Below are 27853 nucleotides of genomic sequence, written 5' to 3'. Positions count from 1 at the left end.
TGGTAAATTTAAGGAACTGGTTTTGAAACAGTTCCAGATTACACCTGAAACCTACAGGGTTAAATTCAGGAGTCTTAAGAGGGGATCTGGATTGAGTAATGTGGCTTATGTAAATGCAATGAGAGATTTGTTGTGTTGAAAGGGAAACTGAGGCTCACCCACTCACTGATCTGATGGCTTATTGCCAAGATGGGTCAACTCTGGAAAGTATGGAAATCTGTAGTCAGCTGACACCAGTCGAAAAGGGGGAAGCGTTGTCAATGCTGCAAAGATACAGTGAGGTATTTTCCAAAAAACCTGGGAGGACACAGTTTTTGTCCCATAGAATCCTCATGAAAGGGGCTCATTTCCCCCCCACCCCTCCACACACACGCTTCCAGGCCTCACAGGGCCACCCGCAAGGTGAAGGAGCAAATTCAGGCTGAGATACAAAGCATGTTAGACCTGGGACTGATTAAGGAATCTGACAGTGTGTGGGCTTCCCCTGTGGTCTTGGTCCCCAAAAGGGATGGCATCATTCGATTTTGTGTAGACTCTAGAAAACTTAATGCTGTCCCTGTAACAGATGCCTCCCTCATGCCAAGAATTAATATTAATGACATGCTGGATGTGCTGAGCCAAGCCAAGCACCTTAGTACCTTTGATCTAACCAAAGGTTACTGGCAGATCCCTTTGGAGGGGGAGGCACAGCAAAGATCAGCTTTTATCATTGACATAGGGCTCTATGAATTTACGGTGTTACCTTTTGGTGTGGTAAATGCTGGTGCAACCTCCCAGAGGCTGGTTAACAGAGTGTTAAATGGTTTGCAGAATTATGCTAGGGCATACATAGATGACATTGCTGTATTCAGCAACACCTGGGGTGACCACAAGGAGCACCTGGAAGTTGTGCTATCAAAGCTCACAGAAGCTGGGCTAACCATGAAACCCTCTAAGTGCAAGATAGGGGCAGCTAAAGTCCCTTATCTGGGGCACTGGGTGGGGGTGGGGGTGGGGCAAAATATCCCCTGACCCTCTTAAGGTGGAAGCCATCGTAAAATGGCCCATACCCCAACGTAAAAGGCAAGTCCAATCCTTCATAGGCTTGGCAAACTATTACGGGAGGTTTGTGGAGGGGTTCAGTGACATTGTATCCCCAATCACAGACCTATGTAAAAAGCATCAACCTAATAAGATAATTTGGTCAGAGGCGTCCCAGAAAGGCATCAACAAGGTAAAAGCACTTGTTAGGGGGCTTATTCCTTCACCCTCTCACTTCCCTGGTCCTTCTTGCATGAACAAAGAGCAACAGCAAGCATGATTCCAGTTTCCTTCCTTAGTGTCCCCCTTCCCAGCTCTGACACCACAGAGCCTTGCCTGTGTCCCTGTTCCCATCCCCTGTTCCCATTTCCCCCTTTAGCAAAACATGATCCCAATTCCCCCATCCCCAGTCCTTGTTCCCATTCCCCCGCTCCACTTCCTGATTCACTGCAGACTATATAGTAAAACTTGAGTTCTGCTTAGCTATACCTTAACCAATCATTTTTCTGAAATTTAACTAACCAGTCCTAACATATTGTAGCATGGTTATTTAACCAATTATATCCCACCACCTTAATTGATTAATTATGTATGCCCTAGCAAAATTAATTATACAGCAGACAGAAGCAATCACAGAACCAGACAGAGACCATACAAATAAACATACAAAACAATACAGAAGTGAGGATTTTACAACTACATCTATACAGACAAGGGTTTTCCAGCTGTGTCTCTTGATAAGTGAATTCTTACCAGACAGGATGCTATCAAACTAAGTTTCCTTTTACATCTTCTAGGCTCTTCCATTTCTCTGGAGGTGATAGATCGGATCACCTTTCTAACAGCCCCAGATTGTCTTATTTCAATATGACTAAACAGGGCCTCAGACTGTCACAGTAAGAGAAGGCCATTACACAGACAGACAGTGATTTTTGATTCTTTCTTTTATATCTCTATAACTAGCTAAGTGATAAGAATACACCTAAATTCTTAAAGTATAGGCCTTTGCAGACAGGCCTGAATATCTATATCCTACTCCACCCCTTTTTTTTCGTTTTTCTTTTGGGATCCTCCTGCCCAGGTATCCCTGGAAAACCATAGGACATATGGCGACACATTTCCTGATAGGGCCAAGCATCAAGGTGGAAGGTGTCAATATTCCATTTGTCCCACTGCCCCTTGTGTAGTACAGTGCCCTGCACCTTCTCTCGTACGGGCATACCACACCTATTCCAGTTAGTGTTCCAGACTTCCCATTATATTGGGCCCCGAGAAGGTTGGGTCCGGGTTGTCTTGCACACTGCGGGGTGGAGAGGGCATACTACATTACTTATAGGTTATCTCCATATGCAACGTAACACAAGTACAGTTAACAATATACAATCCACAGCAACATTGAGTCCTGACCACTGCAGTATGGTCCAATATCCGAGCCACCACCAAAACACTGCCTCTCCTCCTTTGACAGGGTCAAGATTTTAATGTGTCCATTTGCTGGCAGTTGCAACAAGCTGCCCCTGCAGGTTTTGCATACTTTTGTCCACATCATAAGTCCATTGAATGTCCACAGAGAAATAGGTTATTGTCCAAACCAACTTAACCACTTGGTATGGAATTAAGCAGTATGCCCCAGTTCGATTATTTACAGCAATAAGATTTACAGATCCATTTGTGCACCAGAGTCCAGATAGCAGCATACAGATGTGTGTAGTTTGGCTAGGGGCTGGGGTAATTGTGCCCCCTAGTAATATGTACATTTTCAGCAAAACACCTCATACACAGTACACCCAATTGTCCACCCCTTGCCATAGGCCATTGATCCTGCTCCTGCATAGTCATAGGAGATGAGCACATGCAAACATCTTCTCTGGATTTACATCATTTTACACACCCCTCCATTGATTCCCAGTGAGCTCCTCCCCTTCTCATTATTCCCATAGGGCTTGTGGGGCCCACCTTAGTTGCCATTTTATTTCCGGGCACCATGGTAGCTATTACACAGGTGCTGGCCTCCTAGCTGAGCATTTTGCATTCCCATACACATCTCCTTCTACCCCCAGGTCAGCCTTTTGAAGCCATCCCCCACCCACGTCATGTTAGCAACAAGACAAACACTACAGACAAACAACACAAAACACAGATCCATGGTATTCTGGGTTATTCTTCCACTGGCGCCAGCATATTTGTAGAGTGTGTAAAAAACCAAAAGAAACAATTTCCACCCCCCTGGTTGGGACAAATTTTTGCTTAATAATAATACCAATTCCTTCTACACATTTCCTTGCTAATTGCAGGAAAAACAGAATTACCTCCAGGCTGTCCTTATTTTGTTCCATAGTCAGGCTAGTGAATTACCCCACTCACTAGTCATTTATGAAATTCATGAGGTGGTGTGCCTCAGTTTCCCCTCTTGTACAACAGACCAGGTTTGTAATAGTTTCTCTGCTGTACCAAGCTTTACGTTTATTTTCAGGTAGTAGCTGAGAGACAGCTTCAGATTTTTGCTTTGCGTGCACACCCACCCACAGGGTTATCCTGTCCTCCTTGTTTTCAGGCTTGATTTGTTTTTTCACCTCCCTTTTCTGGAGGGCCATAATCTGAGTCTTTTAGTAGCTTTTTTGCTGACCAGATGTATTTATTATTTGCAGGTTCTTTGTGTTGCTACTTATGGGCAGTTTCCTCCTTCCCCCATCAGCTAGCTAATTTGCATCCACACAGAGGCTTTCTTGGCTAGCTTTGGATCCCAAAGCAAGCCATCAGCAGCTTAGAGACTGTTTTAAAAGGGACACATTCCACTTCCACCAGAGTTCTGATTACTTTTCACTTTCATCTCCTGCTCCAAAACACACAGAGATCTGAAAAAGAAAGCACCATCTATTGTAGCTCCTTTGGGAGCCCTAATAGGATTTTAATTAAGTAGCATGTTTTGTTTGCATTTCTTCCACCTCTTTTCCAATATACACTGCACATGTCCTGGGAAATAGTTTAACCTTCATAACATTATATTAACCATATTAATTTTACACAAGGTGTAACTGCCTCCGTGTGCCCACAGAGTTTTCATGGACCCCCACCAAAGCGACAGTCCGATCCCCCAGAGCCACCCCAAGGCTTAGTGTTCCCATCATTGCTCCCCTTTTCCTTTTCTTATGCACACACAATTCTATTTTGTCTAACATCCCTTGCACTGTGATTACTCTTTTTACATAACTGTACCCCGATTACACTCCCATCTTGTACAACCAGAAGTTAAGTTCCAATAGAAACCCCTGACATTCCTTTAGTAATTTTGATTACATTACCCAATAGTTAAATAATTTTGATCAGATTATTTCTCTGCCTGCAGCCGTCCCCTATAGACCATTTCTGTGGTAAAAGGGTCCATTTTCCCTCAAAATAGCTGTAAAGACTTCTGGGGACAGAAGCATAGTGGTGGTAGTAGCCACTCTACCAGACCCCCTGGTGTAATTTAATTACCAAGCTTCCATCCAATGTGACTGCACAGAGTTTCACATACAGTTACATTTATATAACTGGGTTCTATTATTAAACCAAAAACTTTCTTCTTGTAATACCACAACTCTTACCTGTACCATTTTTACAACTTTCAAATGTTTACTTTCCTCCAAACCCTGTATTATCAATTTTTGCAGAAGGTATTTTTAACTTTTAACTTACTTTATTAAATCACTTACTCCTACATTTAGTTCTTTAAGGTAGTGCACTTTGTCTCTAAGAACTCAGCCACCAAGTACAATTATTGCCACACAGCTGCCTTAACCTGTGCTGTCTTTACCTTGAGATTATTTAAAAGGCAGTAAAACATTTGTTTCCATGGTTGCCCATGGATCTTTTACTCCAAATATTCCAGTGAAATACAGCAGACCTTCATCATCCTTTGTCCCAAACAAAACAAAAACAAACAAACAAACATAAGTATTCAAAGTACCCTCCATTAAAACTTCAGAAAAACAAAAGTGTGGAAAGGAAGGGGGAGAGGAGGGAGAAGAGGTGGCAAGAAACCAATTAAGCCTGTTAGGTCAGTTTCAAGTACAGGCTACCAGCAGCAAATTAAGTAAACTGAGAGAAAGAAGAATGAAAAGAAGAAAAGGATATAGTTAGGTCTGAACCAAGAGTAGGCTCCCCCAGCTGAAACAGTTGGGAACCTTTATCCCCAGGTTCTCATCCTGGCTCTGGGAGAAGAGTGGGGGGTTGTTACCTGCTCCTGCAAACCCTGCCATTTTCCACATTGAAACCTTTTCTTTTTTTCCTTTCGCTTCCCCAGGACCAAGTCCCAGCTCCTGTCTCTAAAGGTGATCTGTTAACTCTGCTTCTGACTCTAAACCCTGTTGTGCCAAATCATCTTTAACCACCCTAACTAGTTTACAACACTTCAAGCAGCCCCTGCTGAAACAGCACCAAACTTGAAGGATTACTGGCACCTTCCGTAATGCTGCCCTTACTTCAAACCTCTCACAAGTGGACTGAAGTGCCTCCTTTCCCTGGAAGGCATCCAGTCCCCATGGGCAGGGACCTTCTTCCACTACCCATATACCAAAGGAGGGTGGGCTCCTCAGCCACCCCCCATTCCTCTGGGTCCCCTAACACTTCCTCCATTTCCTTTTTAATCTCATCCCAGGCTGACTCCTGCACCTGGTATGGGCCCTGGTTCTTCTTTATCCATTTATCCAAAAAATCCTTTACCCTGGCTTGCCAGAGCCCGCAACTACCATCATGAGAGTTCACTATACCCCCTCCAAGCAGCTGCGTGGACTGTTGGGAAGGGGGACTTACAGGCTGCCACTCACCTATCTGATGCAATGCATCTGAGCCAACAGCACCAAGATGTTAGGGGGCTTATTCCTTCACCCTCTCACTTCCCTGGTCCTTCTTGCATGAACAGAGAGCAACAATACCTGAAGTCCAAAGGCACAAACAATTCAATGTTTATTGGGGTGAACTTCCAGCAAGCATGATTTCAGTTTCCTTCCTTAGTGTCCCCCTTCCCAGCTCTGACACCACAGAGCCTTGCCTGTGTCCCTGTTTCTGTTCCCATCCTCTGTTCCCATTTCCCCCTTTAGCAAAACATGATCCCAATTCCCCCATCCCCAGTCCCTGTTACCAACCCCCCGCCCCCCAACTTCCTGATTGACTGCAGACTATATAGGAAAACCTGAGTTTTGCTTAGCTATATCTTAACCAATCATTTTACTGAAATTTAACTAACCAATCCTAACATATTGAAACATGGTTATTTAACCAATTATATCCCACACCTTAATTGGTTTACACCCAACAAAATAAATTATACAGCAGACAGAAGCAATCACAGAACCAGACAGAGACCATGCAAATAAACATGCAAAACAATACAGAAGTGAGGATTTTACAACTACATCTATACAGACATAAGGGTTTTCCAGCTGTGTCTATTGATAAGTGAGTTCTTACCAGACAGGATGCTATCAAACTAAGTTTCCTTTTACATCTTCTAGGCTCTTCCCTTTCTCTGGAGGTGATAGATCGGATCACCTTCCTAACACCCAGATTGCCATATTTCAATATGACTAAACAGGGCCTCAGACTGTCACAGTAAGAGAAGGCCATTACACAGACAGACAGTGATTTTTGATTCTTTCTTTTATATCTCTATAACTAGCTAAGTGATAAGAATACACCTAAATTCTTAAAGTATAGGCCTTTGCAGACAGGCCTGAATATCTATATCCTAACAGCACTCTTGTCTGCGGAGCCTGTGCTGGCCAGCCCTGACTTTGATAAGCCTTTTGAATTGTGTACTGATGCATCAGACACAGGGTTGGGTGCTGTGCTGATGCAGCCAGGGGAAGACAGCAAGAAGCATCCCATTGCCTTCCAAAGCAAAAAGTTGTCCCCTGCTGAACAGAATTACTCTGTCATAGAGAAGGAGGGCTATGCCATTGTGTGGGCTGTCAAACAACTAATCGCTTACCTCTTCAATAGGAGGTTCAGGAGTCTAACTAACCATTCACCTTTGGTATGGGTTCATGGACTAAGGGCACAAACTCCAAACTGCTACGCTGGAGCCTGGTCCTGCAGGAATTTGACATGGAGATTATGTATGTTAAAAGAAAGGAGAACTGGGTAGCAGATGCCCTGTCCAGAAAAGAGGAAATTTAGATATACTGCCTCCGCCATGGACAGTGTCCAAGTCTCCGCCATAGTTCAGGAGGAGGCTGTGATATTGCCCATTCAACTCCATTTCATGTTGTTACTTAACATACATCATCATACCAAGCACACATTTCGGATTTTATTTTCTCTACAGCTTTTTCAACAATTTTATACTTTCGCGCAAGCATACCTTTTACAGATATTATCAATTTACTTGACCGTTCTATTTGGCCTAGTGTGCCTTGATTAGTTTGTATCTCCATATCCCAATCTGTATCATTCCACTCGATTTCCCTCAAATTTGGCAATGTTAATCTAGGGTGAGTCATAAAGGTTTTAGTCATTTGAGGGTGCCATTGATATTGTTCATATTGGAAATGAGTTATGTCTCCACAAGTACACCACATCTCTTGGTCCATAAACCAAGTTTGGTTGTTTATTGTTACATTACCCTTTTCTTTTTGATGCCAACATATATCTTGGTTTATTTCATATAATCCCCACCAACCAGTTTTCCACTGTAAATTCATGGTGAGATTACCTCCTTTCCATTCCAAATTCCAATTTCCTTCTTTAACCAAGGTACCCCATTCCCATTGGGCTCCTAGTACTTGCTTCCATCCTAATCCAGGTATCCACCATAATCTATTCCCTTTGGGTACTATTTCATAGTACCCTGTTTCATTTCCCCAGGTGCTGGCATATATTACCAGATACACTTCCTGTGCCTTTCCGTTGGCTACACCGGAAAGGACAAGAGTGCACCGACGTATGGTACATGTATGCACTTTCACCTTCCAGGTATCTTGGAACGATTGATTAATGTAAGCGTAGTAACTCAATGCCCAGTTAAGACTCTGGGGCCAAGTTCCTTTTTGGCTCTGTTCCAAGATATCTTTCCATTGTTCTCCCAAGATTCCCTGGGCTTCCATACAAACTTCTCCCCAGGATAATCCTGAGTGAATATCCCTTATTTGTTTAACAATATCCAAAACACTTTCCCCCAACAATTCACTCAATTCCATCACAGAATATCCCATCTCTTGATCCATTATTTCCCCTTGTTCCCCAATATGTGCTGACTCCATTAGTTGCTTTAAAGTCTCTCTCATTCTTTCCCTTAGGGTAGAGAGGCTCCATGTGTTTCCCAATCCCATTCCAGTGTTTAGTGTTTTCCCACATGGTATCTCTTTTGACCATTCCTCTTCGTAACCATCCTCTGTTACCAAATGTTGGGCCCTTGGGGCTACTACCCCTGGATGAATCTTCAATAGCTCCCAGCGGAGTAGATTACTGTCATACCAGTTAAAAAGGTCCACAGTAATTAACTTGCATACACTGCAGTTTATTTGAGAAGGAATTACTCAAGCAGTAAAAGGTTACATTAAGCACATCACTCCAATGCTAGACACAGGGGCAGGGGCACCAGCGCCAAGGCGCGGCGGGGCGGCGCCCGCCGGCGGGCGCATTTGGCTGGCTTGAGCCGCCCGGGCGGCTGCGGCGGGTCCGTCTTCCCGCCGGCGCTCCGTTGGCTGAGCGCCCGCACGGCAGGCGGCAGTTTCGGTTCCTCGGCCGGTCTCCTGCCGCGCATGCCGGCAGGCAGGCAACTCAAGGAGACAGGGAGAAGACGACCGTGGCCGGTGGGGAAGGCGGCGCGGCGGCGCTGCGCTGCTTGGGGCAGCCTACTGTCTAGAGCCGCCCCTGGCTAGACATTAAAGAATTATACATTAAGAGCTATACAGTCCTCTTCTTTCAACATCCCAGACTCAATATATTTTATATTGTGCAATCCATTTAGAACAGTTAGGGTAATGAGTGTTAATCATACAATCTTCAAGGAATAAGTTTATAAAAACTTTGAATCTGAACCCATTGTATATGTATCTGCGTCCATGATCACGGTCTGGAATTAACCATTCCATACATTCAGGGGAACAATTGGTTAAATTATGATGTTCCTGGGTCACTTTGGTTATTATTAACCCATGTTTTACCTTCTATATGTTGTATACTCCCTATATATGAAGTATGGCATCTTAAAGCACATTGATGTTCTTCAGGAAATTTTCATCTAGATACTTCCCATCCCTCAAATTGGGTGTTATGGCAATGTCCCTTCACCATTATCCATTCATTTCCTAATTCCCATTCGAATACAGATTCACTGCCATCCGCTAATGAACATGTGGTCTGGGTACACCAATTAGGGTATATCTACACTACAAAAGTAGTACGATTCAACTTAACTCGAATTTGTGGAATCGACCTTACAAAGTCGAATTTGTGTATCCACACTAAGGACACTAATTCGACTTTGTGAGTCCACACTAACGGGGCAAGCGTCGACATTGGAAGTGGTGCACTGTGGGAAGCTATCCCACAGTTCCCGCAGTCCCCGCTGCCCATTGGAATTCTGGGTAGAGCCCCCAATGCCTGCTGGGGGAAAATATGTGTTGAGGGTGGTCTTGGGTAACTGTCGTCATTCAACCGTCACCCCCGCCGGCGGGCAATCAGTTCGCGCACTTTTCTGGTGAGTGACAGCGCGGACGCCACAGCACTGCGAGCATGGAGCCCGCTGCGATCATCGCCGCACTTATGGCCGTTGTCAACTCCTCGCACCTTATCGTCCACCTCTTCCACAGTCAGCTGCTGAGAAATCGGGCGAGGAGGCTCCGGCAGCATGGTGAGGACATGAAGTGTCAGAGTGGCACAGACCTCTCAGAAAGCACGGGATCCCGCGCCGTGGAGATCATGGTGGCAATGGGTCACGTTCATGCTCTGGAACGGCGATTCTGGGCCCGGGAAACAAGCACGGACTGGTGGGACTGCATAGTGCTGCAGGTCTGGGATGAATCACAGTGGCTGCGAAACTTTCGCATGCGTAAGGGCACTTTCCGTGAACTCTGTGACTTGCTGTCCCCTGCCCTGAAGCGCCAGGACACCCGGATGCGAGCAGCCCTGAGTGTGCAGAAGCGAGTGGCCATAGCCCTCTGGAAACTTGCAACGCCAGACAGCTACTGGTCAGTAGCGAACTACTTTGGCGTGGGCAAATCTACCGTGGGGGTTGCTGTGATGCAAGTAGCCCATGCAATCATTGAGCTCCTGCTCTCAAAGGTAGTGACCCTGGGAAACGTCCAAGTCGTCATAGATGGCTTCGCCGCGATGGGATTCCCAAACTGCGGTGGAGCTATAGATGGAACTCACATCCCTATCCTGGGACCAGCCCACCAGGCCAGCCAGTATATTAACAGAAAGGGCTACTTTTCAATGGTGCTGCAAGCACTGGTGGACCATAGGGGATGCTTTACCAACATCAACGTCGGGTGGCCGGGCAAGGTTCATGACGCGCGTGTTTTTAGGAACTCAGGTCTGTTTAGACGCCTGCAGGAAGGTAGTTTCTTCCCGGACCACAAAATAACTGTTGGGGATGTGCAGATGCCTACAGTGATCCTCGGGGACCCAGCCTACCCACTAATGCCCTATACAGGCGCCTATACATGAAGCCCTATACAGGTGCCCTGGACAGTGACAAGGAACTCTTCAACTACCGGCTGAGCAAGTGCAGAATGGTGGTGGAGTGTGCTTTCGGACGTCTCAAGGGGAGATGGAGGAGCTTACTGACTCGCTCGGATCTCAGCGAAACCAATATCCCCATTGTTATTGCAGCTTGCTGTGTACTCCACAATCTCTGTGAGAGCAAGAGGGAGACCTTTATGGCGGGATGGGAGGTTGAGGCAAATCGCCTGGCTGCTGATTACGCTCAGCCAGACAGCCGTGCGATTAGAAGAGCCCAGCGGGAAGCACTGTGCATCCAGGAGGCTTTGAAAGCTAGGTTCCTCAGCAAGCAGTGTGACCTGTGACTATTCAGTTTCTTTACAGAGAAGTTGAACCTGCCCCTGTTTCTTTACCCAGTTACTGTTGACTATCCTCTGCAGTTACATACCCCGTTCACCCCGTTTCCCCCCTTCCAACACACGTGTAAAAATAAAATCCATGTTTCATTGTTACTTAACAACGTTTTCTTTATTAATGACTTTGCATTAAAGGGTTGAAACTGGGAAGCAGACTGTGCTGGGTAGGGTGTGTAGTGATGTAAAGACCGCTTCTAAACTCGAGGAATGACAAGCTCCTGCTCCTAGAGCGGTCCGCAGTGCCGGACTGGTTGTTTCAACGGAGCCTGCCATCCCTCCTTTTTGGGACTCTGTGTGCGGGGGCTATGTGACTTTGTGGTGGGGGAGGACGGTTACAGATTCCCCTGCTGCGTGGCTCTGTGGTCCAGGACAAGGACCGCTGCATAAGATCTGTAACCGCCCTCCCCTGCTACAAAGTCACGTACCCCCCCCCACACACAGAACATGGAAACCACCTCCCATACCGACCAGGGTGCCTACTGACTGCACTGTGTGTGTGACCTGCTGCTGATCCTGCCCCCATGGCTGTACCCTGGTAAAGGTGACTGTCCTATGCAATTACCAACCCCCTTCCCCCCCTTCAAACACAGTCTTCTGTACAAAAACATGACAGAAACAGTAATGAACAGCAAAGTATTTTTAATAATCAACTAGACAGTTAGGGGATGAAACTGGGATTGGGGCTAGGGTGAGTCAGGAAGGGAAGGACTTCTCAAAATTTAGGGAATGAGAGCTTTTGGGTAATTGAGCACTCTGCTGGGGTGGAGTGACAGTTTTCACGGCCCCTGGCGCCCCTCCTTCTTGTTATTTTGGGTGAGGGGGGTATGGGACTTTGTGGCGGGGGAGGGCGGTTGCAGATACACTGCAGGGGGGCTCTGTCCTCCTGCCTGCGGTCCTGCAGAACATGCACAAGGCGCCGGAGCGTGTCCGTTTGCTCCCTCATTAGTCCAAGCAGCGTTTGAGTCGCCTGCTTGTCTTCCTCACACCACCTCTCCTCCCGTTCGCTGTGTGAGCGCTGGTACTGAGAGAGGTTCTCCCTCCACTGGCTCTGCTGGGCCGCCTCGGCTCGGGAGCAGCCCATAAGTTCAGCGAACATCTCGTCCCGTGTCTTTTTCTTTCGCCGCCTAATCTTTGCCAGCCTCTGTGAGGGGGATGCTGGGGCAGGTCAGGAGACAGTCGCAGCTGTGTGATGGGAAAAAGGGAGTGAATTCCTTGCAAAGATACATTTTTGCGAACAATGAACACAGTCTAGTCTGTCTCTGTGAACAAGACCATGCACAGCACCTATCTCATGCGCACTCAGGACAAGTTCAAATTTTTGGCCTTCGCTTTCATTGCCTGGGGTCTTGCACTGGAGATCAGACAAGCGGGGCAGGACAGCAGAATCCGTGGAGCAGCCAGGCATGGTAAGCCGTAGACTTTAAGCTGCTTAAAACTTAATGTATAGCAGTGCCCTCCTGCTGCAGGCAATCCGGAAAGCATAAACTCTGCCCCTGTTCCACCCCCTCACGGCTGTCCCCGGGAAAGATCCCTGTATGCTGCCCCTCTGCAGTCTCCACCACGTGGCTGTAAACCGACGCTTATTGTTATGCAAAGGAAAAGTGAAGCATTCCCAATACTAACATTACACTAATTCCCCTAATTAAATGCAGGAGTCACCGAGCGAGATCACCCTGAGGAGGGTCACTGAGGCAGATAGAGAGCGCATGCTGCATGAAAGCCAGCACAAACCAGGGGCCTATGCTGCCATGCTTGTGGAGGCAATGCTCCCAGAATACCTGATGACAGCCTGGCGCGGAAAAGTGTGCTACCACAGAGCACCCAATAAGGCAGCTGTCCCCAGGAACCTCATGCGTAGGCTTTTCGATTACCTCCAGGAGAGCTTCGTGGAGATCTCCCAAGAGGATTTCTGTTCTATTCCCATATACATTGACCTTCTTTTCACATAGTTAACATTCCTGTTCTTTCAAAAATAAATGTTTACATGTTTATAGCACTTACCGACTGATCCTTCCCCTGATTCAGGGTCCGGGTTAACGACCGGGGAGGGTTGGTAGGGGATCTCTGTGAGGGTGATGAAGAGATCCTGGCTGTCAGGGAAATCAGCATTGTAAGCGCTGTCGCCTGCCTCGTCCTCCTCAAACCCTTCCTCATCTTTCCCGTCCACGGACATCGCCGAGGAACTGCCCGTCGACAGTATCCCATCGTCAGAGTCCACGGTCACTGGTGGGGCAGTGGTGGCAGACCCACTGAGAATGGAATGCAGTGCCTCGTAGAAGTGGCATGTCTGGGGCTGGGCTCCGGAGCGTCCGTTGGCCGCTTTGATTTTTTTGGTAGCCTTGTCTCAGGTCCTTGATTTTCACGTGGCACTGCATTGTATCCCGGCTGTATCCTCTGTCTGCCATGGCTTTGGAGACCTTCTCGTAGGTCTTTGCATTCCGTTTTTTGGAGCGCAGCTCCGAAAGCACAGACTCATTGCCCCACACAGTGATCAGATCCAAGACTTCCCGGTCAGTCCATTCTGGGGCCCTCTTTCTATTCTGAGATTGCATGGACTCCTCTGCTGGAGAGCTCTGCATCGTTGCCGGTGCTGCTGAGCTCGCCACGATGTCCAAACAGGAAATGAGATTCAAACTGGCCAGACAGGAAAAGGAATTCAAATTTTCCCGAGGCTTTTCCTGTGTGGCTGGTCAGAACATCCAAGCTCGGACTGCTGTCCAGAGCGTCAACAGAGTGGTGCACTGTGGGATAGCTCCCGGAGCTACTAAGGTCGATTTCCGTCCACACATAGCCTAATTCAACATAGCCATGTCGAATTTAGCGCTACTCCCCTCGTCGGGGAGGAGTACAGAATTCGAACTAAAGAGCCCTCTAGGTCGAACTAATTAGCTTCCTTGTGTGGACGGGTGCACGGTTAAGTCGAATTAACGCTGCTAAATTTGACATAAACTCCTAGTGTAGACCAGGCCTTACATTCCCATTGACATATGTCCATATTCTCAGTGATGTTATACAAGTTCACAGTTGCTCCTATATCTATGGCAGGAACCTCAGTCCCATTTTCAAATCAAGCTCCTTGAATTATACATTCCTGGTGTGGTTTGGTTCAAAGGACCTTTTCTTGGGGTACATCTGGTTTCCATAGTTCCCCAGTTCTAGTATCAATAACTTGTGATTGATGAATTCCTGACTTATGTATACAATTAGTTACACTTGAGGTCCAGACACATTGTTCACTATCTGGATCATATTCCCATTCAGCTACCAAAGTGTGTTCTTTGGAAGTTCCTTGCCAGCCTTTTGTCAGTTCCTTGTATCCATATGGACACACATGCTCTATCTGTTATATGAAAGGTCCATATTACTTGAGTGTCCTTTTTGGCCCCAAAGGGATTAACAGATTCTGTTACTATACAGTGCCAAACTTCTCCATCTCCCACATCTAGTTAGTCTTCCTCATCATAACCTTTACCAGGTCTGACCACTCTTTCCAGTCTCTGGACCAAGGAATCTGCTGCTTGGATAAAAAGTTGTGTGTTCTCCTTTTCCTTTAATTCTGGGAAGATAAGCGTTGTTGAAATAGATGTGGACAATGCTACAGAGGTCAGCTCAGAGCCATTATTTATAGTAAGGTTCGTGCCAATTGGAACTGTGCCTAAATCTATATTATCCTCAGCAGTTAGAGACCATCTCCGAATTTCCCTTCCTGCTTTTTCAGTTGGAAGAGGGGTTGTTATAGGTCTGCATTCTATAAAAGGTGAAATTAAGGTAAATGGACACTCATATCGGAATCCCCATTCTATCCTCCTATAGAGATGCTCTCCTGGTTCTACAAATACTACTTAAAATTTCTCCAAGCATCTCCATCATCGATACCATCATCACAAGAACCTCTTCCTGGTCAGGAGTAGGTCCACCATACAGGATCTCTACTCCAGAGTCTCATGACATTCCAGTCCCAAGTCATATATCTTTCCTTTGCTTTAATCACCTCTCCGTGAGGGGTGACTATAACACTCAGTCCTATTTCTCGCTGCTTTACTCATTCAAGATTGGTACCCCCAATTTGAAGGAGAAAATCTGTACGTATCCTTGGTATAAACCGTCATTGTTGTTGGAATTGCTTGATCTCACAGTCTTTGGTTGCTTCTCCCGTGGGACAGCTAGATGGTGCTCCAGTAGCCATGTGGTAGATGAACCCATAGAATACCCAACAAAACAGTATGTTCCTTGCTTCCATGGATCAGTCTGTGAAAACAAATAAATGAACAAAACACAGGCCTCTAAGATTAGTACATCTTACATGACTATATTTATATCTACCCTATATATTCATAAACTATTATACTTACTTACTTACTTGATAGATACAGTTTGATTTGATCAGAATGCCTCCATACATTCCCGTTTGGAGAGGCCACCAGAACGACAATAGGACTGGCCACATATTTCACAGGGAATGGTCCTTCCCATGTGGGTTTTAGCTTACCTTTACTTACCAATTCTTTGAGCATCACTTGGTCTTGTATCTTCCATTGGTACCCAGATGGTCCTTTCTGTTCTTCCCTTTGTCTTTGCTGATTTTCTTGTGCCCAGATTTCTTCAGTTGTTTGTACCAAATCTGCTATCCAAACTTCTTTTTGTACCCATTCAGGTATCTGTTTTCTAGGTGGGAGTAGGAATTCAGGGGTTCTCATAGCTTGACCTGTCATTAACTCAAACGTGAGTACTTACTTCTAGCTTGTCGCAAGGGTCTCATGGTCATTAGGATTGCAGGTAAAGCAGTTTCCCAGTCTTGACCTTGTGTTTGAATGTACTTGGTCAAGGCTGCTTTTATTTCTCTATTCTTCCTTTCCACTTTTCCTGCACTCTGTAGGTGGTAGACTACATAACATTTTTGTTTGATTCCCATCATCAATAATAATGCTTTTACTACTGCTCCCACGAAGTGAAGTCCTTGGTTACTATCCATGATCAAGGGTATACTCCATCTTCTGAGTATTTGGGTCCATAAAGCCTTAGCTATGTTATCTGTTGTGGGGGATTACTTCCACCCATCTTGAAAAATCATCTATGACCACCAAGCAAAAGGTTTTTCCTGTAGGAGTTATTTTCAAAGGTCCAATGTAGTCCATTTGTAATCTTTGCCATGGGCCCTTAGTGTCAGGTTGGTGTCTCAGTATTTTTTCTTTCCTGCTTTTAGGGTTGACTTGGGCACACACTAAGCATTGTTGACAAAATCTGTTAATATGCATGTCCATTCCTGGCCACCACATTACCTTTTTTTACTTGTGCTAATGTTTTCTTAGCCCTAAAATGTCCTTGTTCATGTGCAAATCAGATTATTTCTTCTCCATGTTGTTCTGGAGGTATCCATCTTTCTTGATCTCTTTGCTTTGCTATGACCATATCTTGTTCTCTTGTTATTTCCCATTCTCCTTATACTCTTGTTATCCTTTGTCCCACTTGTTTCCATTCTTGTTCTTCATACTGTATGAATGCTTTGTGTTGTTCCAGAAGGTTTGGATCAGCGGTATCAGTGTTTGCAGTTTTCCTATATTTGCTTCTTCTTTCATTTGAGATCGAATTACTGCTTTGATGTCACTGTGAACCAGAAGATGTTGTAGCTGCTGCTTCCTTGACCATCTTATCTGCCTTAGCATTGTGGTATCCTTCCAGAGTATGTTGTTTAGCATGAGCCTTAATATGCTTGATTTCTGTGGAACCAGTCCTTTTCCGAATAATATCAATAATGATTTTCCCGTAATCCCAGTATGCAACTTCTTTGCCTTCCTGTTGTTCCCATATTGGTGCCCATATGCTCACTCCTTGCACGGTCCATTGAGAATCAGAGCATATAACTACATCACAGTCTAAGAGAGTTGCTTCAAATGCCAGTTTGACTGTTGCCACTTCACATCCCTGGGCTGACATCCTTTCATATGGGATCACCAGTTCTTGTTCTGGAAACAAACAAACAAACAGCTGCTGCTGAACAAACAAGTTGACTTTTCTTGTAAGAACTAGATCCAGTGGTGCAAGTAGAAATCATTTCTTGCTGATACTTCACTCATGGGAGGGACACAAGGGGGAAGCACGTGACCTCCCCACATAACCCTCCATGTGACTCCTCCCCACCCCGTCCCCAGCCTGGGGCTCCCACACTCTCCCTGTCCCCTCTGACATCCCCCTTACCTGTCTAAAATTTTACAACTGCATCTGTCAAACAGATGACTATATCTTGTGCCACCTGTAATTCCAGGTGCCATTGAGGATCCAGCAGCACCCCAAATTGAAAACTTCTTAAATGAAAGAAGGATAGGAAGGACAATCACCCCACTTTCCCTTAACATACCATCAGTGTTTCCCTTATTTCCAAATTAATCTTCTGCCAGCTCACCTTTATCTAAGGGTAAGTCTTCACCACCAACATTAAAGCACTGCCGCGACAGCGCTTTAACGTGGCTGTGTAGTCATGGCACCAGTGCTGAGAGAGAGCCAGTGCTGTAAAAAACCCACCCCCATGAGGGGAGTAGCTACCAGAACTGGTGCACTATCTACACTGCCACTTTACAGCGCTGAAACTTGCAGCGCTCAGAGGCATGTATTTTCACACCCCTGAGTGAAAAAATTTCAGCGCTGTAAAGTGGCAGTGTAGACAAGCCCTCAGTATTGCTCTCCGCTAGGCACTAGGAAAGCAAAGAGGCAGCGCCATCTGGGTTTGATGGAAAAGAGGCATCGAACTGTGTGTGCCATTTTCATCTTGATAGAACTACAGCCCAAATTGATTTATTGTTTTCCTCAGCATGACATACAGGAGGAGCAACCGAAATCAGCCTGGCACAACATGCATGAGAACTGTCTCAGGACAGATAAGCAATTGATCAAAATCACATTCTCTGATCTCTTGGGGCCAAATCCTGTTCCCACTGAAATCAAAAGAGGATTTTCTATTGAGTTCAATGGGAACAGGCTTTGACATTTGGCGAGCAAAGAACAAAACCGCTCAAGCAAGGGCTATGTTACTTATACCACGGGTATCAAAAGCTGCTGACTTGTGTGAGAAAGTCAGCAGACATCTGATCTTTGTCCATTGCAAGGGAAAAATCAGCAGTCAATGAGACTAGAACAGACTTTGTACCATATACATCTCATAAGTCCATCCGCAAAGGATCAAGGAAACATGAAAGCTTTTATATTATCAGATTATCTTAAAGTCCCCAGTCCCTTGATTAGAATGTTCTCATCAGTGTATGTTCATAGTCCAGAGGCTGGTTCAGGAATCAAGAACACTGTTTAAACACTTTCCGTCCCCCCCGCCTCACACCTCTCCTCTTGAGGACTCCTTACCAACTTAACAGCACAATACATATGCTAACAAACTTAAACAAAGGCTTTGTTTAAGTTTGTTAGCATATGTATTGTGCTGTTAAACCCATATAAAGAATGAATGCCCTCCCTAGCCACATTCTGCTCCTTTAAGGAGCAGAGTGCAGCTCCACCCCACTCGGGGATGAGGGGTGCTAGCCTCCCCAAGTCTTTCCGGTACCCTGTACCTGCTAAAAATCTCTTGCCGGTACTACATACTGGAACATACCACCCTACTTGCGCTCCTGACTAGATCCATCTGTGAACCATACCCACTTGTGATCCAATATTGCCTGTAGTAAGTCCCCTGGTTCTTGCACATGCACTGGCTTTGGGAGGGTGCTTAAGATTTCCACTCTTTGTTTACTGATAGTACAGCCCTCCAGTCCCAAGATAGTACTCTCCACTGCTGCTCGTATACCCCCACATTCAGATTTCTTGCTGGCCCACACCATAGGGAATTCTTGTGTCCATCCATTATCTGGTAACACCACAGCTGCCATGGCTTTGCAAGCTCCTTTCCTTAATCCTCCTGAAATCACCTGCTCACTTACAATCCTTGTCTCCCCTTACCACAGCCAACCTCCTGCTAGATCAATTATCCATTTCTCCTGCTGTACCACATCTGCACCTATGATAACATTTTCAGTCATGCTGTTACAGACCACTATATCCGTCCAAAACTTACTGTGTCCTATCACCCATAACAGATTTTTGTAATAAAATTCCTTTCACTCCTCTGCCCTGAAATCCAAATAAAGGAATAATCTGTTCTTTCTGTACGTCCTCCTGCATTGATTTAATCAGAATTGCCTCTGCTCCTGTGTCAATTAATGCTAGCAACCATTGTATATTTCCTCCCTCCCCCACCTGCCCCGCTTCCACGTAAGGTCTGCCAGTTATGTGGGGCTGCAATTTAGCCACTAATGTCCAATATTGGGAGCAGGGGTTGCTAAGGGCAAGACAACCCTACTGAGATGTGGAGCTACCCTGATAGGAAGCTGCCACGTCCATCTGAGCCAATTCCTGGGACAACAAGCCATAAGGGCCTATCAGATCTCCCATACCTATTCCCACAATCTCAACAGCCCTAGCCCCAGGTTGTGGCGCAGGCTGTGACTTTTCCCCTCCAAATCACCCACAGCATTTAACAGAACCTCCAAAGGCTGTTGATCTAAACAAGTCATAACTGCTCCTCTGTCCTGGAGTAAAGCCCATATTTGTGCTCGCACTGGTCCCCAGCTGGATCCTCCATGCCCTTTGTTGGATCACCCCACTCCACGTCCCATGCCAGCATCATTAGGACCGCTGTCGCCTGCTCGGTTGCTGTAAGAACCCTCGCTGACTGCCTTCTGGGAGGAGCCACTTATTTTGCTCACTACCTTTTCTGCGTCCTGGGTCATTTTAATTAATATGGCCTGATCCAACTCCTCTTGAGATCCTATAAACACCGTAATAGGTTCCCTTAAACCATCATATAACAAATCTGTTACTTGTCCTTCCTCCGTGTCAGCTAGAGAACCTGCTAACACAGTCTAGCATAATAAGCCGTAACTGACTCTCCCGCCTCCTGATGCATCAGGAAAACTGCCTTTCTGAACTCAGAAGGAATTTAGAAACATCGAGCTATCCTCCATACCACAGCCTTTCGTCCTTTCTATTTGACTCAGTTTTAAGCTCTGCTAACATTGCCACCCCTTCCGTAGGGCCAGCACAAGTTATTACAACTCTTAGGTCTCCTGAATCCAAATGCTTTCTAACAGTGTATCCCCTTAACCAGGTCAGAGACGTTTTCTGAGTCAAGGGGCCTAATTGCTTTGCTAACGCTTGCTCTTGGTCAACAGACACGTTGTCTCTTCCAATACATAGCCTGGGGATTTAGGTATCTGAACCACCCCTGCTGGCTGTCTTTCCATTTCTTCCCCTGATTTAACAGGCTCATCCTCCTCAGCCAGGAGTTCAAACGCCAAACATACCTCTTGATCTTTCACCAGTGTACCATCAGTGTTTTATTTAGCTCTAGGTCTCTGTTTTCTAATCACTTGTGGATGCTTTACAGGTGTATCAATGTTATTATATGTAGCTGACTCGCTGCTTCACTCCCATACTTTTTGCCAGACTTGGCTTTACATATTCCTCCTCCTTCTCTTGTGCTTTTTCCCTCTGCCACTCCTCCACAGCTTTTTCCCATTCCTCATCATTCCAGGGATCATAATCAAAAGCCATACTACAAATAGTTTTTCTAGCCACCAAAGCAGATTCCAGCTTATTAATCACTTCAATGTATTTCTTATGATTTTCTTTTCCAGGTGGCTTTGTGTAGCCTGTTCAGTTAAAACTGACAAAACCCCTTTATATTGTTTTGCCTCCAACTTATACTTTTGATTTTCCTGCATTTGTGCATCCATATCACATTCCAATTCCTGACAAGTTTGGGTAAAAGCAGCCATCTGTTGGACATTAGTTAACATATTGCATCAGAACAGTTTGCAAATCTCTTTTCATCCCCTCATTTTGCAATCTTCGCTTGTCCAGCACCTGTTGCAAACTTTCCTTCTGCTGTTTCCAAATCTTCCACTCCTCTGCAAACTTATTCACAGCCTGATACATAATCCACACAGCAGCATTTATCATTTGTTCCTTCGTAGGAGTAGGAGTGCCACATGTCTGCTATTTTGACAGCATTTCATTCAGACACCCTTCCTTATACGGGACAGGAACAGCGTTTGGCAACCATGGATCAGAACCAAGATCTCCACATACCTGTCTCAGTAAACACCCCTCCACCATCCCTGGGGGTTTCAGGGCATCCCCTTCCTCCCCTGTTTTGCCGACCCTTCCCTGTCTGCATTTGCGAAACATCTTTGACTCTAGGAACGACCAATACAACCCCGCTCACCAGTATATTTCCTTCTCTGCATACTGAACTAAATTTGGTCCCCCGAGCTAAAATTAATATAAGGCAGAACTGATTCTGAACAATATTTAAATTAGTTGGTTAACACCAGTGATTCAGGATACCAAGCTCCTCAAAGGCCAGCAGTTCAGAAAACAGTTTGATTCAGTTTAAAGACCTTTTTCCTTGGACACAGCAGTAACCATCCTATGCTACCAAATGTGGGGCCCTTGGGGCTACGGCCCTTGGGGCTACTACCCCTGGATGGATCTTTAATGGCTCCCAGAGGAGCAGATAACTGTCATACCAATTAAAAAGGTCCACAGTAATTAACTTGCATACACTGCAGTTTATTTGAGAAGGAATTACACAAGCGGTAAAGCACATAACTCCTGTTAGACATTAAAGAACTATACATTAAGAGCTATAATTCCTCTTAGTGAGCCTCTCTTTCACAAACATTCACAAACAGGCCTTGTGCTAGCCTCACACGGTTCCTGCTTTGGCAAACAGAGAAGGTAGTTACCAAGTCTATGGACAACTTCCTCCCTCTAGGTCTGGTCTCCTCAGTCATCTGGTCTGTCTCGGATTTCCTCGAGGCAAGGCCTTGGCTGCCTGGAAACCCCTCTGGTCACAGTCCTACTTGAGCTCACAGAGCAGAGTTTTGGCTACTCTGTCTAGCAGCGTCTTCAAGCGTCAGTTAAGGAATCCCCTCTCCCTTTTCTCCTCCTTCTCATCTCTCAGTAATTTACTTTGCTTGTTTCTTATACTCTTTTTTCCCTCAAAGGAGTCACATGTCTCAAAAGCATGCCCAGTGGGCGTGTAGTTATTAATTTTAGCTGATTAGTATTTTGGAAGGGGTTGGGGGTGGGGGTATGAAACAAAGACCTCTCCATATTTACTCACTCATCAATCATTCACTCTGGCTATCTGCGTGGTGTCCTTGCTGTAGGGTCACTATAACCATGTCAACCTGTGCTCCTTGCTGAAACTTTGTGCATGTGATATGTACTTTTGCATGGGCCTGTATTTACTGATGTATATGTTCAATATTGATCGCACATGCAGGCTTTTCCAGTCCTTTATCAAATCTGTTTTTGCTTAAAGGGACCCTGATCTCAGGATCCTCTGCAGTTCTTCAGCCATGTTTAAGTCATGTCAAGTTGTGCTCACACCATTCATTCAGCACGGCCACACCAATCTGGCACCATCCCAACTTCTTCCCCCACCCCCAACGCCCCACCCCCTGCTTGCTCCTCTCTGCCCCCTTCCCTCTGTGAGTGGTGGGCAGGGCCTTGGAGGGAAGAGGCCGAGAGGGGGTGGGACCTCTGGGTGGGGGTAGAGGGGTATGGTCCAGGCACTGGGGCCCACAAAAGACTAATCCAGCCCTGGTGTTGGTGAAAGGGTTTGGAATAAAATACAGACTGAACATTGAAAGGAAGTGGGTCTGAGCAGTTTTTGGGGCATCAGAGGACGGGGACAGAGCACCGCCTGTCACACGGGAATATGGGAAAAAACAAACCGTTACGAAATGACAATGTTTGTGTTATAGCATCAAAGAAAGACTACAGAAGGGACCGAGATCCCCTTTGTTTACAGTCAGGCAAGGCTCCCTAATATGCTTAAAGCTGATTAGTTTTATCTGCTTTTCAACAGCACAAAGGCCCTTTTGATTCCAAGAGAAATCTGCTAATCACAATCTTCTTGCACCAAGCGGCTACTTCCTGGTGCATTTACTCTGGAAGATAAACTCTTACTTGGAAGTTTCGAGGAGCTCCCAGCATTATTGTAGTGGCTACTCATAAAGGGCAAGTACATCAGGAGTTGGTGGGAGAGGAGAGAGTGAGAGACCAGTGCTCCTTAGCTGTGACTCAACCAGGGCCGGCTCCAGACCCCAGCGTGCCAAGCACGCACTTGGGGCGGCATTTTGCCGGCAGGGCGGCAGGCGGCTCCGGTGGACCTGCCGCCGTCAGGCCTGCGGGAGGTCCACTGGCGCCGCGGGACCAGCGGACCTCCCGCAGGCATGACTGCGGAGGGTTCGCTGGTCCTGCGGCTCCGGTGGACCTCCCACAGGCATGACTGCGGAAGGTCCGTCGGAGCCGCCTGCCGCCCTCCCAGCGCACCCTCCGCAGGCACGTCTGCAAGAGGACCCCCGGAGCCGCGGGACCGGCAGCGCGCCCCCTGCGGCATGCCGCCCTGCTTGGGGTGGCCAAATTCCTAGAGCCGCCCCTGGACTCAACCTTTGTCAGGAAGGAGATCAGCAACAGATCCCCATCCCAATTGGTGCTGAAAAGATTGTAATGGCTGGTGGCTTTTATATGGAAGATAAAACCACCCAGAGCTCACATGAGTGAGAAATAAGTATTTAGATGGGGTATAATCCCTCATGTTTTAGGGCATATAGTGACCTCTAAATGACATAGGTTAGGAAAACAACCTCCCTTGTCAGTTTATTCCATTACTGCCTATGCCAGAATTTCTGCATCTTCATCAGACGCATCAAGCGCTGGCCATTGTCAGAGACAGGATACCAGTCTAGATGGAGATACCTATCTAGTGGTGTTTGTCTGAAATATCCCCATGCTGTTAGCGAGTGTTCAGGAATTGATCCAGCTGGAGAATGTTAAGTAGGTTCTGTTGAATTACTGAGGCAGGTGGATTGTTATCCTACCTGGACATAAGGGAGGTGGAATCCCCTCTGAGGGAAACCCTCTTCCTTGGGGTCTTGCAATTCCTTTACCCAGCAATTAGCTGATGGGGTGTCAATAAGTGGCTCAGGCCAGAATCTCTGGCTTTGGGAGACCTGATGGTGTTAGCTGCTCTCAAATGTTTTTAGACAGCTTGCCAGAGAGGGGGCAGCGTTGGGTGTGCCAGCACCAGTCATCTTTGCTGGCAGGGGCTGTGTGGCACACGGAGGGTTGTGTAGAGGCTGAGATGGCAGAGAGACCCTAGACGAGAGCAGTGGTTCTCAACCTATTGTGGGCTGCATATGCAGCTCTCTATGTGTTATGTAGCCCACATAACACACAAATATATTCATCCTACCTGTATGGTCCCTGAAGATATCTTGTAGCATAAAGACCTGATCCAAAACATACAGACACATGCTTTAAGATGGCCATTTTCCCTCCTTAAATACAATACCGCAAATAGGGATGAGGGACCCAAAGTTTGAATCCAGAAGCAGCATTTCCCAATGCTTGGGATACTACTATTGTGTCAAAATACATACTGGCTCTTGGCTATTGTTGGTGACAGGGTTCACAGAAACATCAGTGTATTGAAAAGGAAATTGCCAAAGGCAAACATGAGAGAGGCCGAATCCTCCTTTTGAAATAAAACTTTAGTGTAATTGTGTGGCTTAAGACACCTCTTTGTTGTCAGGTCTCTGCTGAGACCGCTGGATTTCCACTGACTCTCTGCATGCTGAGGTGCTTACTGATCCGCCCCAATACTTTCCCCTGCCCTGCCCTGACAGAGGTGGGGCTTCCAGAGATCAAATAGCTTAACTCTCTGCCCTCTGGCTTGTTTCCAGGTTGCCCATTCTCCAAGGAGGGACTTTTGCATTCTTGACTCCTTCCCTTGCCATGCTCTCCCTCCCTAACTGGAGATGCCCTGCGTGGACGCAGAATGCCAGCCAGGTGAATGCTACTTCACCGGAGTTCATCGAGGTCTGGCAGTCGAGGATGCGAGAGGTAATCCCTGTGAGCTACTGCCAGACGGGCCGCTATAAAAACCTGAGGGGAATCGTCTGAATGGGCCTTGAGGTGTTAGAGAGGGAAGTCAAATCCCAGGAGAGACCCCTGCTTACTAGTGAATACAAGGCTATGTTCTAACCTTCAACGCAGCAGACATCTGTGGTTTATGGACTTTGCTCATGAACTTGTCCTGAAGGCTGAGGAAATGCTGCTAGAGTATTTTATTTTCTGGGAAAACATATTCCATGTCAGGGCCATTTCTGTGGTAACTAGTGACCATCCCAGAGCCATCTATGCTGGGAACCCCTCCCCCAGTGGAGTTGCAATATAACAGTGCTCCTCCCCTGCTGTGGCTTCCTCGAACACCCTCTCTCAATGGAGGGGGTTCTTCAACATGAAGAGTGTCCATAGAAAAGGATATACAGCCTAGAGCTGAATTTCGCTTTCTGTGTAATCTCTACTGTGCTAGCTTGTTCAACCCCCAGCTCTTCCCTCCGTGCAGATCTCCACAGAGGGAGGAGTTCCCCCTAGGAAGGGAAGGAGGAAGGTACTTTAGAGATGGCTGATACCTCCATTCCCTTCTGCAGAGGTCCTTCCCAGTGTATTGATCTGAGAGATTTGATCTGGACCCTTGTAGCTACTGGGCATGTTAACAGAACATGGAGGACGCGAATGATCATAAACAAGAAGGCAAAGAATATGTTCTACTGGTTAAAGCATGAGGACTTGTACTCAGGGCACCTGTGATCTTATCTCAGATCTGTCACTTAGTCACTGTTTGACACTGAACAAGTTGCTTAACCACTCTTTTCCTCTATTTACCTGCCTGCTGGAACGCTGTGAAACAGCTTATCTTTGTCAAGAGCTTTGAGATCCTGGCTGAAAGCTGCAGTACAGTGCAGAGCGTTGGTATTATGGTCACTATTGATCCAAGTAAATACAGCGCAGTCACAGGATAACTGTTTTCTTGCCTTTTCATTTAGGTCAGTGGTTTTCAACATTTTTTCATTTGCAGACCCCTAAAAAATTTATAATGGAGTTGCGGATCCCTTTGGAAATCTTAGACATAGACTGCAGACCCCCAGGGTTCCCGAACCCCAGGTTGGAAACCACTGATTCAGGGGTTTGAGCCTCAAAGTGTTCATCTCTCACTATACCTGGTGGGAGTTGAGGGCACTCAGCACCTCACAGGGTCAAGCCTTATCACAAGAGCCAAGGTACCTAGTAATTCATTCATTATTTAGTGGTATTAACTAATGTAACTAATAATTCACATGTAGGGTAAATAACTGTTGTGTATTTAAACAGTGTTTACCAAGCATGCAAAGGTTGCATGGTGATGAATGTGTCCTGCAGAGGAAAGCAATACTCAGATAAAACAGAAGCCTGGCTATCCGCATGCCCGCTAGCCAGATCTCCTAATCTAACTGCGGGTGTGCTGTAGTTCCCTGGCTGTTTTCTCCTGATTATCTGAACATATTTGGTGTTGCCTGACTGATTCTGATAATTAAGGAGTTTATTGTACTGGTCTGCCTGGTAATATATTTGCAACCCACACGGAGAAACAGAAGGGATTTCCAGGTCGTCCAGCACTTTGAAAATTTAAATAGAAAACTTTATTTAATGTCTGTGTTCAGCTGAAGATTCCCTTTGCTGCCCTGGCTGGGCCTCAGGAGATCAGAGCACTGGCTTGTCACGCAATCACTGGGCCTGACTCTGCAAACCTTGACTCGTGCGAGTCTGCGTCTGCAGGCTCAGGGCCTTGATCAGGACCTGACTAGAAATGAGTTAGGTGGGTGTGCATTCGAGTTCCCCAGGAGGTGCTTTGGCAGAGCCGGAGCAAAATCCAAGGCTAGAACAGTGGAGTTGGTTGATCAGGACTAAGGTGCTGGAAGAGCTGGGTTAGGGACACTTGTGCTGTATCTGACCCTTGGTCAATGCCAGTAATAGTAATTACTACTTAATTTCCCTTTTTTTTTTTGAACACTAACCTGTACTCAAAGTCTTTAATAAAGGATGGGTGGATGCCTGGTTGACTTGGTTCTGTTTAGAGCTCATGGCTTCTGACAGTCCAGCTCCCCTTGGACAGCTGGCAATGAGGGAGGTAGAATCAGAGGAGGTAAGTCAGAGGGAGAGTTAATGGGCCTGCATTCCTGTTTGAGTGTTGCCCTCCGAGCCGGCTCCCATTGAAATCTGTGGAAAGACTCCCCCTGGCTTCAGTGGGAGCTGAATCAGGCCCATAAAGTGCTTTTGAGCCCACCTAACTAAAATGGACTAACCCAGAAAGAAGCCTTTAAATCTCTGCTTTCTTTCCCTCTGTTTTTCAGCTGCAGGGAGCCATCATGGTCGCTTCCTGTTTCCAAATCTTTGTTGGATTTTCTGGCCTGATTGGATTTCTGCTGCGATTCATCGGTCCTTTGACCATCGCCCCAACCATAACCTTGGTTGCGCTGCCTCTCTTCAACTCTGCAGGAGATGAGGCTGGCTCACACTGGGGCATATCAGCCATGTAAGTAACACTTCACCTTGGTGAAACTGGGGGCAGATTAATGGGATAAATAGTCTAAATCTGAAATTGGATCAGGTATTACAAGATGGTGGGGAAATGGCCTTTGGATTCTAAATGCACTGTTAGTTAAGTGCTGACAGGGTACTGAGTGTTGCACAAGACACCAATGGTAACACAGACCCTGCCCCAAAGAGATTATAGCCTTTACACTTACCCAGGGTACATCTACACTACAGGATTATTCCGATTTTACAGAAACCGGTTTTGTAAAACAGATTGTATAAAGTCGATTGCACGC

At 46.2% G+C, this 27853-nt stretch overlaps 1 protein-coding gene across 1 annotated transcript in view; it reads left to right on the top strand.

Annotated features, from left to right (window-relative positions):
* LOC120380940 (solute carrier family 23 member 1-like) overlaps positions 1-27853 on the top strand; it is a 68546-nt gene that overhangs the window by 14482 nt on the left and 26211 nt on the right. Inside the window, exons 5-6 of the mRNA XM_039498868.1 lie at positions 24884-25043; positions 27374-27555. Coding sequence (XP_039354802.1) covers positions 24884-25043; positions 27374-27555 — 342 coding nt within the window. The remainder of the gene's footprint in view (positions 1-24883; positions 25044-27373; positions 27556-27853) is intronic.

The sequence above is a fragment of the Mauremys reevesii genome, linkage group 1 (assembly GCF_016161935.1).
Source record: "Mauremys reevesii isolate NIE-2019 linkage group 1, ASM1616193v1, whole genome shotgun sequence".
Classification (NCBI taxonomy): domain Eukaryota; kingdom Metazoa; phylum Chordata; order Testudines; family Geoemydidae; genus Mauremys; species Mauremys reevesii.
This window is presented reverse-complemented; position numbering and strand designations above follow the sequence as displayed.